Raw genomic sequence first — 15,428 nt, forward strand, 5'->3', positions numbered from 1 at the left:
GTCCACCGTTTCTGAACGACCTTCGTTTCGATATGGGCTCGCCGGATCTGCAAATGCGACCGACGACCGGAGGAGGCAAGGCAATCCCAGCACAGAGCAGATGTGACATCAAGCGGACAACCAGAAATGGAAAATGAGATGAGAGACGACAGGTAACGGCTTGACCCGATCAACGCAGCTTCCCCAGGTTACACACACTTATCCGGACTGGCAGGCTGTGGCACATGAGCTTCCTGTGCTGCGCCTTCCCTAAAGTAATACACTAACTAAACCAATTCACCTCACTTGGAATAGAAGGAAGTGACAAAGTGGTTATTTTTGAACCTCGCTTAATTCGCAGCGTGGCATTGATTGATGCGTCACCGTATCCAATTGCTACTACACCATCACCAACGCGCATAAACTTGATTGTTCGTGGAAAATGCCGTCTCCTCTATCTTTTGCCCCCGCCTACTTTAGTACTAGTACATGTCCAGTTTGATAACCTTCAATCCTCGTGACCTCATGATACACCCCGCGGCGAGAATTTCAAGAACGGACCATGCTTCTGGCATGTCACATGGTCGTACAGCTGGTACTCGTGGGGACGATGTCGCCCAAACACCCCGCCCTGGCTATCGCCCCGGCCGACATTGCCGAGCTGCCCGGCCGCGAGCCGGAAGTCGCCGCGGTACAGCAGCGTCGCGACCGTGAGCATGAGCTCCGTGTTGGCCAGCCCTTGCCGAGGCAGCCGCGCATGCCCACCGAGAAGGGGTTGAAGACGGACCGCCCCCGCTCGATGCTGCCCGTGCCGTCGTCGACGAGCCAGCGCTCGGGCCGGTACGCGAAGGGCTCCGCGAAGTACGCGGGCGAGTGGTGGATCGAGTAGATGGGCACGCCGACGTCGCAGCCCTGGGGGACGTGGAGGCCGTCGACGCGGACGCCGCCGTCGGCCGTGACCTCGCGCCAGAGCGACGAGCCGACGGGCGGCGAGATGCGCAGGGCCTCGTCGATGCAGGCGCGCAGGAAGACGCAGGAGGCCAGCCGGGCGCCGATGGCGATGTCGCGGGGGCTGGCGAACGTGCTGCGGACCTCGTGCGCGGCGCGGGCGTAGGCCGCGCGGTTGTCGGCCAGGTAGAAGAGGGCCGTGCACATGGCCGTCGACGAGGTGTCGGAGCCGGCCACGATGAGCGTCGCGCTCTCGGCCGCGATCTCGTCCGGCCGGAAGCGGTCGCCGGTCTCGGGGTCCGTGGCGGTGGCGAGGTTGGCGAAGACGTCGGCGTCGGCGCTGGTGGGCGAGTCGAGGTCGATGGAGGCGAGCGTCTTGCCCTTCTCGACGCGGTCCTTGACGACGCGCATGATGAACTTGACGAGGCGGTTGCGGGCCACAATGCACTTGCGGAAGATGTACTTGTCGATCTTGAGGGCGGCTAAGTCGGGCCACTGGATCAGGGCCGACATGCGGACGTTGGAGTCGTCGATGGCTTCGGGTACGTATCGGAATTTTTCGTTCTCCAGTAGGTTGTACTTGGCTCCGAAGACGACGTCGGCCATGATGTCGAAGGAAAGGTAGTTGCCTAGGAGTTTACATGTCAGGGGCTTTCCATTGCTTTGAGACCAAGGGACCACTTACACCATTTGGACATATCCATGGGCTCGGATCCGGTGTCGCTCGAGTACGCAACCTTGCAGAGCTTATCGATGTGCGACATGATCCGGTGCTCGTAACCCCTCTGGGCCTTTTCGGACACGCCTTGAGCCATGATTCTTCGGCGGCGCGCATGGTCCTTTCCTCCGCGGATGGTGAGCGTGTTGGGTGCGCGGTGCACCATGGGACGATAGGCCGTGGCTTTCATGAACTTAGACCCGGCACCGACGCTGTAGATGTCGCGGAGCCCTTCGGCGGTGTTGATCATGAGTTTGTTGGGCCCGTAGCGGACGTAGTTGCCGTACTTCTCATGGGCTCGCCACATGTCGAGATGGATGTCGCCTTTCCAGCCATGGTAGGCACCGTATGCGTCTGTGAACTTGGCAAGGAATGGGCCTGGGTATTTCGCGAGCGGGTGGAAGAAGGCCAAGTAGGTGAGTTTTGCGAGCACCTTCCGTCGTACATCAGTCAGTAAAACCCCTTATACTGGTCATTCTTGAGAAACTCACGATCAAGCTAAGAGCACCAGCAAAAGCCAATGCAGCCAGCTGAGCCCGGCTCCAGATGCGCCGAGGCTATGACAAGTCTATCGAGATAATCCATTGGTGGTGAGAATGTGATGCTATCCAAGAGCCCAAAAGACTTATGGCCTAGCCCTTCTTCTCACGCGCTTAATACTACAGATCTCAAGTGGGAACCCATTCTACGGAACCGACGAGATGGTTCAGCAACTAACGGCAATTTCGCAATTACCTAAACACCATCCGACCATCGTCTTCTTTTTTTCGTACCGCTCAAATCGGTATCACATATCGAGTATGTGCTATTGTGTTACTGACTTACTGGGGGCCAGAAAGCCCCGGAAGGTTGCGACGGAATAGTAAGCAGTCAATTCCGGGTTTGCCAGGCACTCGCCCCGCTGAGCGAGCGCACTAAGCATGCACCAAACCAGACCTGGGCGGCGGTCAATGGGCGCGGCGCTGGGCACCCACGTGCGAGTCAGCTCTTGGGGACCAATGATTCCGGGCCCTGTTTCCTGTTTTGGATCATGGTCGCCCTTGACTGGCTCTCTGTGGTGACGGACTAGGTAGGTACGGGATGCAGCGCCTTGACGTGTGAGATGCGAATGCCTATACTGGACGCTATTGTCACTTCATGAACTGATATCAATGGTAACGTCTTGATGTCTGGTGTTTCCTTCCCTTGGTGATATATCGGTTTACAAGATACCTAACACATGTGCAACTTCATTTTCGTTGTAACAATAGCATCATCGTTCAGCTTTGTTTCAATAATTTAAGCGTTGCGCATCTAGGTCATTTCTTGTTAGACCACCCTGTGCTGATCGAAGAGCAATCAGAAGCAAGATGTCTTGCGAAAGGGAATATACAGCGAGCGAACGGGAGCTCGCGCAGCTCCTTGTTATTGAACTCCTTGCGTAGGTCTCTACCCGTATCCTGATGTAATATCTTGGCTGACATAGCTTACCAGACATCAATTTTGTTCGCCCGTGAAATGGTAAGTTGTACCCATCTGACACACTTTCCGCTCGGTTCTAACAGTTTGAAGGGTTGACACTCAAGATGCCATCCTGTCAGACTTGGCCACAGAACGGCTCATCGAAGTCGGGCCGGCGGAGACGCTGGTCAACATGGCCAAGAAGACGATGAAGGCCGATTACGATATTCAAGATGTCGCTCTTGGCCTGCGGCGGGAACTTCTTAGCCACAAGAAGAACGCTGATGCCATATACTACAGAAACGTACCTGAGGAAACACCCAGCGCTGTTCCTGTGGTGCCTACAGCGCCAGCTACTTCTAATCCGGCCGCTGCAGAAGCTGTGGCAGCAGTGCCAACCCCGCCCCCGCCGGCAGCACCAACTGCGGGCGTACCGGCAATTGACTTACCCCCTAAGCCCCTAACGCCAACTGATACGATAACCGTTCTCGTGGCTGTGGGATTGAAGAAATCAGCGTCTGAAATTGACATATCTCAGACAATCAAGGCACTATGTGGTGGTATGATTTCCCGCTCTGATATCCACCAATGAGGCCAATACTTACAAGATCCTTAGGCCGGTCAACTGTTCAAAATGAAATCATCGGCGACCTCACCAAGGAGTTCGGGTCTTTACCAGATCAACCAGAGGACATTGCTCTTGCCGATCTGGGAGCCCTTCTATCAGATTCGGGCTTGGGCTCGAAACTAGGGGGTTGCTCCAACGCCTTGACCGCAAAGTTGGCATCTTCCAAGCTCCCTGCGGGTTCCAACATGAGCACACTGCGGCAATATCTTGAGAGTCGCTGGTCGTTCAAGCAAGACCTTCAGGACCGCGCGATGCTTCTCGCTATTTCGCGCCAGCCCGCGTCTAGGTTAGCGGACGAGAAGGCGGTGCATGCATTCCTGGATGGGCTTGCCCAAGATGTCCTCAGCAGCATCGGCGTTGATCCCCAAGCACTGTCCAGAGGTAGTCAATCATCCACGGCCACCACCGCGAACATCTCGTCGGAGGCGCTTGATGCTCTCCAGAACGAACAGCGGAACCAGGACCGTGCTTTGCTCAATATATACGCCAAGCGTGTTGGCCACGATCTGAATGACGCCGATATCGAAGCCAAGAAAGCCAAGTCCGTCATCGAGAAGATGCAGGAGAAGATGGATGCTTGGGCAGCCGAGCATGGCGAATCCTACGAGCGAGGCATCGCGCCCAAGTTCGATGCCAAGAAAGTTCGCCTGTACAATTCGTTCTGGAACTGGGCGGTGCAAGACCTTCTCGCTCTGGTTTCTTCCTCGATCAATGGGGCTACAGAGGACCTGGAATCTGTGCTTCGGGAGAAGTTGGCACTTTTTCCCATTAGAGTCACCACTCAGCTTCTTGATGCAATCAAACACTTGATTCGCCAAATGAAGAGTCTGGAGGAATCGGCTCAGAAAGAGGCAACTCTTGAGTGGCTTGAAGATCTGCAACATACCTGCAATGCGTCTATTTCAAGGGACGAGCCCATATTCAAGTACTCCATATGCTCCATGATCCCGGTACTGAGGGTTGATGTGAAGGGCATCATCAGTGTCGATCAGTATCCCCGAGTTTCTCGAGGTACCTCAGACTGCGTATCTGTTCGATCACCAGACGAGCTGGACGTCGCACCTCTATCGCCCCAATCGACAGGCTCGGACCCGTCCGAATCCGAAGCGGTGTTTAGTTGCCGCCAAGAGCAGCGACCTACTGCATATGGCGCGGAAACCTTGATCACTTCGGTCTATTCGGATTCCATCGCTTTCGACGGCGTCGAGTCCGAAGGCGGGACCGTCCACGTGGGCGCGGGTCTGAAATGGGTGCCGGAGCTACAGAGCAAAGGCCGCAGCGGATGGCGTCGTAACGACGATATCACGACGGTCTACCTCAAGTGGTTCCAGCGCGCGGCTCGGGACGGCATATCCTTCCACGACAAGACCATCTTGATCACGGGTGCTGGCAGAGACTCAATTGGCGCGGAGATCCTCTCCATGTGTCTCGCGGCTGGGGCCAAGGTGATTGTGACGACCAGCTCCTACTCCAAGGGGACGTGCGACTACTACCAGAGCATTTACCGTCAGCACGGAGCTCGGGAATCGCAGCTCGTGGTGGCGCCCTTCAATGGCGGCAGCCACCAGGATACGCAGAATCTGATCCGGTACATCTACGACGACGAGGTCAAGGGCGGACTAGCTTGGGATCTGGACCACGTCATTCCCTTCGCGGCCCTCGGCGAAGCCGGTCGGGCTGTCGATGGTATTGACGATAAGTCCGAGTTGGCGCACAGAGTGATGTTGACCAACCTGGTTCGCCTCCTTGGATGCATCAAGTCCTGCAAGGAATCACGGCGTATCCATACCCACCCGACACATGTGATCCTCCCCCTATCCCCGAACCACGGCATCTTCGGCCAGGACGGCCTCTATGCCGAATCAAAGATCGGACTCGAGGCCCTGCTCAACAAGTGGTGGTCCGAGGACTGGAATGACTACATCACCCTCTGCGGCACCGTCATCGGCTGGACGCGGGGCACGGGATTGATGAGCAACAACGACGTCCTGGCCACGGGCATCGAGGCCGATCTCGGCGTCCGCACTTTCTCTGCGTCCGAGATGGCTTGGCACATTACCGGTCTCATGGATGACAGCGTCGCTTCGTTCTGCGAGCTGGAGCCGCTGATGGCGGACCTGACCGGAGGGCTGTCGGCTACGATGAGCTTGAAGCCGGTGCTGGATCAGATCCAGGAGAGGATCAACTCTAAGAGCGATGCGAAGAAGGCGATTGCCAGGGAAGACGCGCAGGAGAAGAAGTCGTGCGGCGTAGCGGTGCCTGTTGCCCGAAAATTTACGAAGAAGGCGAAGATCCAGGTGGAGGATGCGGGCTTGCCTGAGTGGAGTGAGATTGAGTCTTTGGGTGCCAAGTTGCAGGGGATGGTGAACTTGGATCGTATTGTTGTTGCTGTTGGGTTTGGTGAAATCAGTAAGTACTATCGCATTCACTCTGACTTTGCGCGACACTGGGTCGTACGAGCAGCATGCTAATGTAAATACAGGTCCCTGTGGAAGTGCTCGTACCCGATGGGAAGCCGAGTGTAGTGACACTTTCTCTGTCGATGGATGTGTTGAACTTGCCTGGATCATGGGTCTGATCAAGTACCACAACGGCCCGCTTAAGGGAAAGGACTATTGCGGGTGGCTTGAAGTCGAGTCCTCGAGCCCCATCACCGACATGGAGGTGAAGACCAAGTACCAAAGCTACATCATCGAGCACACCGGCATCCGCATCATTGAGAAGCAGGAGCACGATCTCACGGCGCCTGACCAGGAACAGACACTGCACGAAATTGCCGTCACCGAGGACCTGGCGCCCTTTGACGTCTCGCTCGAGACGGCTCAGGACTTGAAGCGCGAGCATGGCGATAAGGTCGTCATCACCGAGAAAGACGACGGGCAGTTCTCGGCGATGCTGAAGGCCGGGACTACTCTCTTGATCCCCAAGGCGTTCCATTTCCGCAACGCGGTGGGAGCTCAGGTTCCGGCCGGCTGGAACCCTCGCGCTTACGGTATCCCGGAAGACATCATCACCCAGGTGGACCCTATTACACTGTACGCCTTGGTGGCCACAGTCGAAGCATTCCTTAGCGCGGGTATCACCGATCCCTACGAGCTCTACGATCATGTGCATGTGTCGGAGTTGGGCAATGCTGTGGGCGCTTCGCTCGGTGGTCTGAAGTCCCTGCACGAGATGTTCAAGCGGCGATACCTAGATCGCCAAGTCCAGAAAGATATTCTCGCCGAGACCTTTGTCAACACGACTGCCGCGTGGATCAATATGCTTCTGCTCGGTTCATCGGGTCCTATTCGCACGCCCGTTGGTGCTTGTGCTACATCCCTGGAAAGCATTGACACGGGCTATGATCTTATCGTCACTGGCAAGGCCAAGGCTGTCCTTGTCGGTGGTACTGATGCTCTCGAACGCGACATTGCAGCTGGTAAGTCATCATTTCTCAACTTACCTTCCATGAAACAAACACTAATCAACGAACAGAATTCGCGAACATGCAAGCCACAATTGATTTGGATAAAGATGCGGCGACTGGGCGAACCCCAAAGGAAGCTTCCCGTCCAACCACCACCACGAGAGCCGGCTTTGTTGAAGGCGAGGGAGCCGGTATTCAGCTATTGACCACGGCCCAATTGGCGCTGGATATGGGTATTCCCATTCACGGCATCATAGCTCTGACCCATACAGCGTCCGACAAGATCGGGCGCTCCGTCCCTGCACCAGGTAAGGGCGTGCTGACCATTGCCGCTGAGCGGGAACAGTCCTCCAACATCCCTTCGCGCATGCTGGATATCACCCACCGACGCCAGCGTCTGCTCCACCGCATGCGCCAGATCGAAGAGAAGCGCAAGCTCGAGCTGGGCTGGCTGCAGGACCGTCTCGCGGCCCTCGAGAAGGGAGGACCGAAGAACGCCAAGTCCGACCAGCAGCTGGGCGGTGTCGACGCCGAACAGTACGCCGAGGAGTACCGGCGCGAGATCCAGGCCGACGCCGAGCGCGCCGTCCGCGAGGTCCGCAACATGTACGGCAACGACTTCTGGCGGCACGAGCCGGCCATCTCGCCGCTGCGCGGCGCGCTCGCGACGTGGGGCCTCACGATCGACGACCTCGACGTCGCGAGCCTCCACGGGACGAGCACCAAGAAGAACGACGTCAACGAGACGGGCGTGCTCCAGAGCCAGCTTGCGCACCTGGGGCGGACCAGGGGGAACGTGCTGCCGTGCGTGCTGCAGAAGAGCCTGCTGGGCCACGGCAAGGGCGCGGCGGGCGCGTTCGCGGTCAACGGAAGCTTGCAGATGCTCGCGACGGGCCTGATCCCGGGGAACCGCAATGCGGATAATATCGACGCGGAGCTCCGGGACCGGGACCTGCTCTTCTTCCCGAGCCAGACGTACCGGCAGCCGCTGGGCGGCAACATCAGGGCCTTCTCGGTCACGTCGTTCGGGTTCGGGCAGAAGGGGGCGCAGGTCATTGGGGTCCATCCGAAGTACGTGCTCGCGGCCGCGTTCGGCGCCGCGGAGCTGAGGGGGAGTATGAGGCGTACTGCGCGCGGGTCGGGGGCGCATGGCGATGGCGAGCCGGAGGTTGCAGGATGCGGTGTACGGTGGGGTCGGGCTGGTGCAGGTTAAGGAGAAGAGTCACTATGCGGATGAGGAGTTGGAGGAGACGCTTTTGCGGCGGCGGTGATGGATAGGGGGCGAGTTCAGGTGTACGGATATAAGGTGTTTTTTTTTCTTTTCTTATAATAGGTACTGCAATTTTGTATCCTAGTATCATTGGCATGGCTGGTTTTATACATTTTCCAACAAATGCGTTATTCATATTGATCTCAAAATCGCATATCTTGATGGAAGAGCCATGGTGAAGGGGCAAGCAAAACAACTCTGTCACTCGCATCGAGGGGTAGCTCTGCCCTGCACTACAGTCAAAAGCAATGGTACTGTAGTTTGGTATTTGACTCAAAGTTGCCACATTCGCATTTGAACTATCACACTGTCCTATTATAGATGATTCACTAGAAAAAGAACAAAATAATGACCTTATATTTCGCAGTATGATATTGGAAGATGGGCACTAGGACAATGTCTTGATGTTGTTGTCGAGGATCGTGCCAATGCCCCCGATTGACGTTGTCAATTCTACATGTGCATACTTCTTACTGCAAGCTGACCACTGTTCCCCGCTGCAGCGCACCCGTTTTAGCGGGCGACAGCACTGGGCGGGGGAATCCAGCGCACCAAAGACAGGCTCAGCAGTGCATGAGCTTGGTGGTTGCAGCTCAGGGATCAGCTCTACCAAGTTGCTGGGCTCAAGCTCTCGACGGCTCGACTCGACAGCCGGCCACGTGCGTGACAGGTCGCTAAGACGGCGACAGAATCTTCCAACATTAGGGACTTTCTTCCCTGTAGGGCCGCCTCCGCCTGACTTGCACGCGCAAGTTTCAAAACCTGCAACCACACAGACGGTCTCATTTCACTCGTGGCATCTCGCATGCAGCCACTGAATCGTTGCATCGACATGACGTGCTTGATAGCCTCGTGCAGATTGGCTGCGCGTTTCTTATTCCAATCTCCTGATCTGGACAGTGAACAGGTCCTGTGCGTTCTGGCATCCATGCAAGTGTCAACTCAACTCAGCAAGGTACTTTACCTGGGACCCCCTGGTGCCACTGACTCGTGCGGCTTACCTTTAGGTAACATGGCTGGTGTGTATCTACCATCTCCGACCACGGATGTCGTGACCCTGGTTGATGCCCCCTGGTAGGCCTCAGGTACCTTACAGTGGGTTAGTAGTAAGCAAGGAGAATTCCGCCGCTCCCTAGGATAGGGTCGGGCGGGACGGAACGACACCTCTCATCCCCAACCCAATCGTCCCCGCCCCTTGACCCTGTTGCAATCATTACCAGCCTTTGTTGGGAGTCTGTCAGATACCCATGCCGCGGCACTGGGTTCGCCGATGTGACCTCTCTAGTTGTTGGATTGGACTTGGGACTCGGAAGTTGACAGAGAGTAGCACGTTTGACGACTGAGACCGGATGAACACGCTACCTGGTTCAACGGCCGTCAGGCTTCGCTCAGTGATCGAGAAGCCCCTGCCGGAGAACAATGCAGCGGGGCTCGGGGGGTTGGAGGCGCTGGCATCGCTACCGATCTGTAGTCGTTGTTGGTCGATGGCACGAGACTCTTTTCTCTTCAATCTCAAGTCAAGAAGCGAAGTTGGCTAAAACGTCTACTCTGTTCCAACTTCGAAGAGACAACGCAAGCGAGGACGCCTCGCTTAACTCGCAATGAACAAAATCACAGCCCTCCAAAGATTCCTAAGCGAAAGGGGCCTCCCTCTCCCTTCGGAGCTGCCCGAGAGCGTGTCAGCCCTGGCGCAGCATCTCCGTCTCTCGTCGTACTGGAAATTCGCCGGCCTCGCCAGCGTGCTCGGCTTCGCCGTCGCGAACCTCAAGGCGCTGCCCCTGGCCCACTCGCTGCGCCTTCTGCCCTCGCTTAGCCGCCTGCTCGCGCCGCGTCTGTTCGGACGCAGTGGCAGCAAAGGAGGCCAGAAGCAGAAGACTGCAAGCGATGTTACATCCACGGCAGCAGCGCTGGCCGCGCGTCCGGCCCTCTTCCGCCACAACACCCACTCCTCCCGCGCCATCCTCCTGGACCTCGACATCAACATGCACAAGTCCAACAGCACGTTCTTCGCCGACGCCGACGTCTCGCGCGCCTCGCTGCTGACCTGCATGCTCAGCGACGCCCTCGCGGCCCAGGACGGCGCCCTCTTCATCCTCGCGGGCACGCAGTGCAAGTTTCTGCGCGAGATCCGGCCGCTGCAGACGTATACCGTGGCGTCGCAGATCCTGACCTGGACCGACAAGGCCTTCTACACGGTGACGTACTTCGTCTCGCCGCGGCGCGGCGACGCGGCGGCCGTGTGCGGCCTGAAGGGCGGACCCGCCGCCGTGTTGAAGGACGAGAAGTTACGGAGGAAGGTGTTTGCGATCATGGTGTCCAAGTACGTCTTCAAGGCCGGGCGGGCGACGGTGGAGCCGGCCGAGGTGTTTGGCGCGGCGGGTTTGCTGCTTTTGAATGGCGGGAAGGATGCTGTAGCTAAGGGCGGGAAGAAGGAGGATATACTAAGCGCTGGGGAAGTTGATAAGATCATGCAGGAGGGTATGAAGTTTGTGCGAGACTGTATGCTGTAGGCAATTAGTATTTCAAGTTGTCACTGTGGAAGAGGTTGGGGTGTTTAGTAGACGGATGCATCGACCGCAGGGACCACGCAAATGGGTACAGGGGTGACGATACAGATAATATGGGCTAAATCAAGGTTTATCAGAAGTAGACCAAAAACATTATGAACGGTGACCAATATGCTCTTGATTCTGCGGTAATCTATGTAAGTATGTACATTTGAAATTATGTCGAGATAGAAACACCGTCTCGCGTAAATCATGCATGTGCCCTTGAAATCAACCTTTCCCATAACTCCTTTTATTGACTCCTTTTTTTGGTAAACACATTGCTCCCCCAAACGAAAGCAAACGCAGAAAGACAGTTTGGTAATAAATATTAGACATTCTGGCAACCAAGCCATTACAAGAGCCAAGACGAGATCCTGCTGCGCATAGTGTCCTTGCTCTTCTCCTTGTTCGGGTTCTTGACCGACCTCCACTCCATCCCCAGCGCCCCAAACACCGAAAGCACAGCCATGGCCAGCGCGACGTAAAAGACCTGGCTCATCGTCTTGTTCACCGCCGCGACCAGGATCGGCAGCTGGTTCGGGTCGAGCCTGCTGGCGATCGAGTCCGGCCCCGTCTGCAGGATCTGCGCCGAGTTCTCGAGGCTGATGCCCATGTACTCCTTGATGTTGGCCGTGAGCCGGGTCTGGAAGACCGAGTCGCCCGCCGACAGCACGATGGCGGCCCCGATGGTCTGGCCGAACACGATGATCGAGGTGCCCACCGGGATGTCCTCCTTGGGGAGCGCCGCCTGGCAGCCGATGATGGGCTGCTGGAAACCCACGCCGATACCGGCGCCGAAGAGCACGGGGAAGAGGATGATCAGCACCTTAGAGGTGTCAGGCGTGATGGTCGTCAGTAGGCCAGCGCCGATGGACATGAGGACGGTGCCCAGGAGCATGAAGGGAGTGTAGTAGCCGAACCAGGACACCATGAAACCACTGATGATGACGCAGAAAATGACACCCAGAAGCATGGGCAACAAGCCCACGCCAGACTGGGTAGGGGTCGCGCCCTTGACGACTTGGAACCACATCGGCAGAAAGTAGGTCATGATGACCAGGGCACTGGAAGTGCACAGGATGTACCAAAACCCGGCCAGCACGGAACGCTGCTTGATGAGCCTGAAGGGGATCATGGCAACCTCCGCATTACGGTGCTGGGAATAGGCAAAGACGGCGAAAAGAACGATTGATGCAACGAGAAGCCCAACCACCTTGGGTTTGCCCCCATGACAGCCCAGTACCTATAACCCCATATTAGCCCATGTTTCGCGTGAATATCAAGGTCGGGTGGGACCTACCTCCTTCCTGCAACGCCAGCAGAAGGCATATGATGGGCGGCATGAGTAAAGCAGCCCCGATGACGTCTAGTTGGTACAGTGTTTGCAAGAAAGTCGCCTTCTTCGCAGCCTGGGGTCGGCTTGATTCGGGGATCCGCAAGAAGAGGAAGACGACGATCAAGACAAAGCCACCAATAGGTAAATTGATGTAGAAACACCAGCGCCAATTCAGCCTGTCAGTCAAAGCACCACCAAGTACGGGGGCAGAAATCATGGCGACGCCTTCCATGGCGCCAATGGCGCCACCGATGAACGATCGCATCTGCAGTGGCACAACCTGGGCAATAATGATGAGACCACCAGATAGGATGCCCGAGGTGCCCATGCCCTGAATGGCGCGGCCCACGATGAAGATCGCAGAGCTGGAGGCCAGAGCCGCCACGAGACTGCCGATGAGAAAGACGAGAATCGCAGAAACGAAGACCCATTTGGCTGGGTAGATGGTGTATATACGCCCGAATAGAACTTGGAACCCGCAAGTCGTCATCAGAAAGGCAGAGCCGTACCAGCCAACATCTTCAAGCGAACGGAACTCGCCCGTAATGTGGGGCACTGCCGTGGCGATGACATTGACATCCATGGCCACCAAAAATACGGCCATGGACAGTGCCGCGGTTAGAGCGAATAGTGGCAGACCGTACATGCCTGTGAGCTCTGGTGCCGCAGTGGTTTGATGGTCGACTTCAGCCTTTTCGGGGTCCCCTGGTTCCGATGATGACTCTATGGTCTTCTCGTCGATTGTGTCAAACTTGACCACCTTATCCTGGCGCTTGGCCTTTGCTTTCGATGCAACAGCTTCTTCCATCTTCTCATCGAATAGGCTATGGGCACCTTCGTGGGAATCGGCATCACTAGCTTCGTATGCAGTGACCCTAGCTGCAATAGCCACATTTGCAGATTTCTGGCACACATCTTGGGCATTTCCCCCTTGGGAACTTTGTCGACTTTCAGAGTCGCTGTGCTGATCATGTTTGGAATCGTGATCAAGACTTTGGGACCCTGACGAACTCAACATTGATCGAGATAACGCAGTGTCTGTTCTCACAAGAGTGTGAGACTGCTGGTCTTCGAATTCATCACCATGAGAACTCTCCGACGGTGAGTCCACATTTGGAGAAACATTAGTTGATAATTTTGCCACCTGATCTTGCGTTTCAGAAGTAACGAGATGGCTTTCGAGACTAGATGACTCTATAACATCTGTTTCCGCCGGACGAGATTGAACATCTGACGTGTATTCTGGGGGCTCCTGAGTCCCGGCGGGTTGGGCTACGACCTGGTCGGCACTGGTGCCGTTTGTAGAGCTTGTCAAGGCAGAAGATTGCCGTGAGAGCGTCTTCCACAGAGGATCTTGCCATTGATCAGAATCGGCGTTACTGCCGAAGGTCTGATAGGAATTGCGATGGCGAGCATTGTGGCCGCTGGGGCCCGGTTGTCCGGTGATATCCTCGTTGCTTGATCTGACTGCCAGGGTATTAAGAGCATCCTGTGACCTCCTGAGTAAAATGCGGAGGTGTTCGGTACCGTCCCCCGAGTCTTCAGACGAACGGCCGCCAGTAGTGCCGGCAGGGCGAGGAAACGACAAGCGCCGCGAAGAGCGCCGAGATCTGGTATGCGTAGAGCCGGCTTTGGCAAAGGGGTTTCCGCGGTGGCTCTTCCAGCTGTCGGCGGTCAAAGGTCGATCTGTCGTGTTCCCAAGGCCCGGGTAGAGGGCATTTGACATAGGCCACATCTTGATTCGTACGGTCGTTGAAACCAGTGCTGTTGTCGACGATAAACCAAATGGCAGGCTGGATTGAGTCTCGAGATCAGGACATCCAAAGGGGTCACTGGTGAAAGGGAGCCTAGAGTGCTCGCCAGTGCTGGGGTGTGGCTCGGTGACTAGGGAACCGACGGGACACACCGAGGTGCCACAATAGCTGGAACAAACCGAAAGCTGTACGGTCAAAAAGGTGCAATCAAGCAAGTCCGGGTACCTCCAAGTGCCTCCGTGAAGCTCGCATCATGACTCTCGCCATGCTTCCCAGTGCCTTGTTTCGCCCGCATCATGACCCCGGCCCATGATCCCATCTCGCCGGATATGAGGTTGTAGTTTCAAGCCGTGGCATAGAGTCCCGCTCATTTAGTGGCCAGAATCCATTCCACATGTCCGCTTCGGGTGCTTACTATGCGACCAAAGAAGAAAAGGCCCGTAGTTTAACGTCGAACTTGCTCCACATAGATCGTGACATTGACCTTTCTGGTAAACGAGAATACTACCGAAGGCCCAGCAGAATGAAAGCTAGTAGGCATGATTCTTCCAAGTGGGGGGCGTTCATCTGGTTTTGATAGGATTAATGGTAGGGCAGGATGGGTTTGATGTTTCAATGATGATGGGGAAGTCGAAGAAGAAGCTGGGGTAGGCTACCCTGGACAGCGCCATGGGCCCAACTGCAGGGATATTTACTGGGTTAGTGGATATTTTAGGTCATTCACCATTCCTAGCACGAACATGCACAGGGCATCGGCGACGAACCCACGTGCCGCGCCTGGCTGGCAGCTAATGAGCAACTGCCTTTCGGGCAGTACGCTTTTCCAAAGCTTGTCACTCGCTGAACCTCCACTTTGTAACACGTTCTGGCTCCTGCCAACCAACAAAGCGCGACACCCGACACACCACGCCGATACTCGGGCATGATACGGTTGGACTTCCGGATCCAAGTCAATTGCTACAATCGAGTCATGCCATATCTCCAGCCCTCAAGGTCCATCAACAGTAAGGATGATGATGGAGATGAGTGCCAGCAGCCGACGAGAACCCCTGCTGTGGTGTCGACCCCGGGGAGGCTGAAACCTCGTGGTCCACGATCCAAGCAAGTGCGATGGAGGTTGACAGCATCATGACTGTTCAATGTGGTTTGCCTGCCACCCGGGTCAACATCGACATTGGTCGTAGCTACCATGTCGCATTGTATATTGATTTTCTGATATCCAGGCATCCGTTCAGTGGCCTAGGTATGCTAATTTAGATTGCCATGCGTGCGAGAGTCACGGGTTTGATCATATACTCGCGGTCATCCAGGACGAACTTCATCAACGTTTGAATTTTGCTTCTTTTGCCCTGCTCTCTCTGCTGTCTTCAACATTTGTCCTTCATGATCTTTGTGAT

General features: G+C 56.0%; 4 protein-coding genes across 4 annotated transcripts; 2 read left to right on the forward strand and 2 right to left on the reverse strand.

Moving 5' to 3' along the window:
- Positions 1–502: 502 nt before the first annotated feature.
- PG997_002145 (uncharacterized protein) lies at positions 503–2,677 on the reverse strand (the record flags this gene model as incomplete). The annotated part of the gene is made up of 4 exons (XM_066806460.1): positions 503–700; positions 745–1,556; positions 1,613–2,078; positions 2,642–2,677. 4 exons carry the CDS (start codon positions 2,675–2,677, stop codon positions 503–505), a joined length of 1,512 nt encoding a protein of 503 aa, XP_066673756.1.
- A 317-nt stretch (positions 2,678–2,994) lies between these two features.
- On the forward strand, positions 2,995–8,335 carry PG997_002146 (uncharacterized protein; the record flags this gene model as incomplete). Its single annotated transcript, XM_066806461.1, has 6 exons — positions 2,995–3,065; positions 3,119–3,145; positions 3,197–3,645; positions 3,702–6,122; positions 6,196–7,134; positions 7,191–8,335. The coding sequence occupies 6 exons, from the start codon at positions 2,995–2,997 to the stop codon at positions 8,333–8,335; spliced, it is 5,052 nt and encodes a 1,683-aa protein (XP_066673757.1).
- A 1,658-nt stretch (positions 8,336–9,993) lies between these two features.
- Positions 9,994–10,902, forward strand: PG997_002147 (uncharacterized protein; the record flags this gene model as incomplete). Its single annotated transcript, XM_066806462.1, has 1 exon — positions 9,994–10,902. One exon carries the CDS (start codon positions 9,994–9,996, stop codon positions 10,900–10,902), a length of 909 nt encoding a protein of 302 aa, XP_066673758.1.
- A 150-nt stretch (positions 10,903–11,052) lies between these two features.
- On the reverse strand, positions 11,053–14,012 carry PG997_002148 (uncharacterized protein; the record flags this gene model as incomplete). The annotated part of the gene is made up of 3 exons (XM_066806463.1): positions 11,053–11,092; positions 11,287–11,524; positions 12,917–14,012. Coding segments are annotated over 3 exons (1,335 nt in total). The 3' UTR covers positions 11,053–11,091.
- Between the last annotated feature and the right edge of the window lie 1,416 nt (positions 14,013–15,428).

Source organism: Apiospora hydei (genome assembly GCF_038363865.1).
Source record: "Apiospora hydei strain CBS 114990 chromosome Unknown utg000003l_segment0_segment0, whole genome shotgun sequence".
In the NCBI taxonomy this organism is placed as follows: domain Eukaryota; kingdom Fungi; phylum Ascomycota; class Sordariomycetes; order Amphisphaeriales; family Apiosporaceae; genus Apiospora; species Apiospora hydei.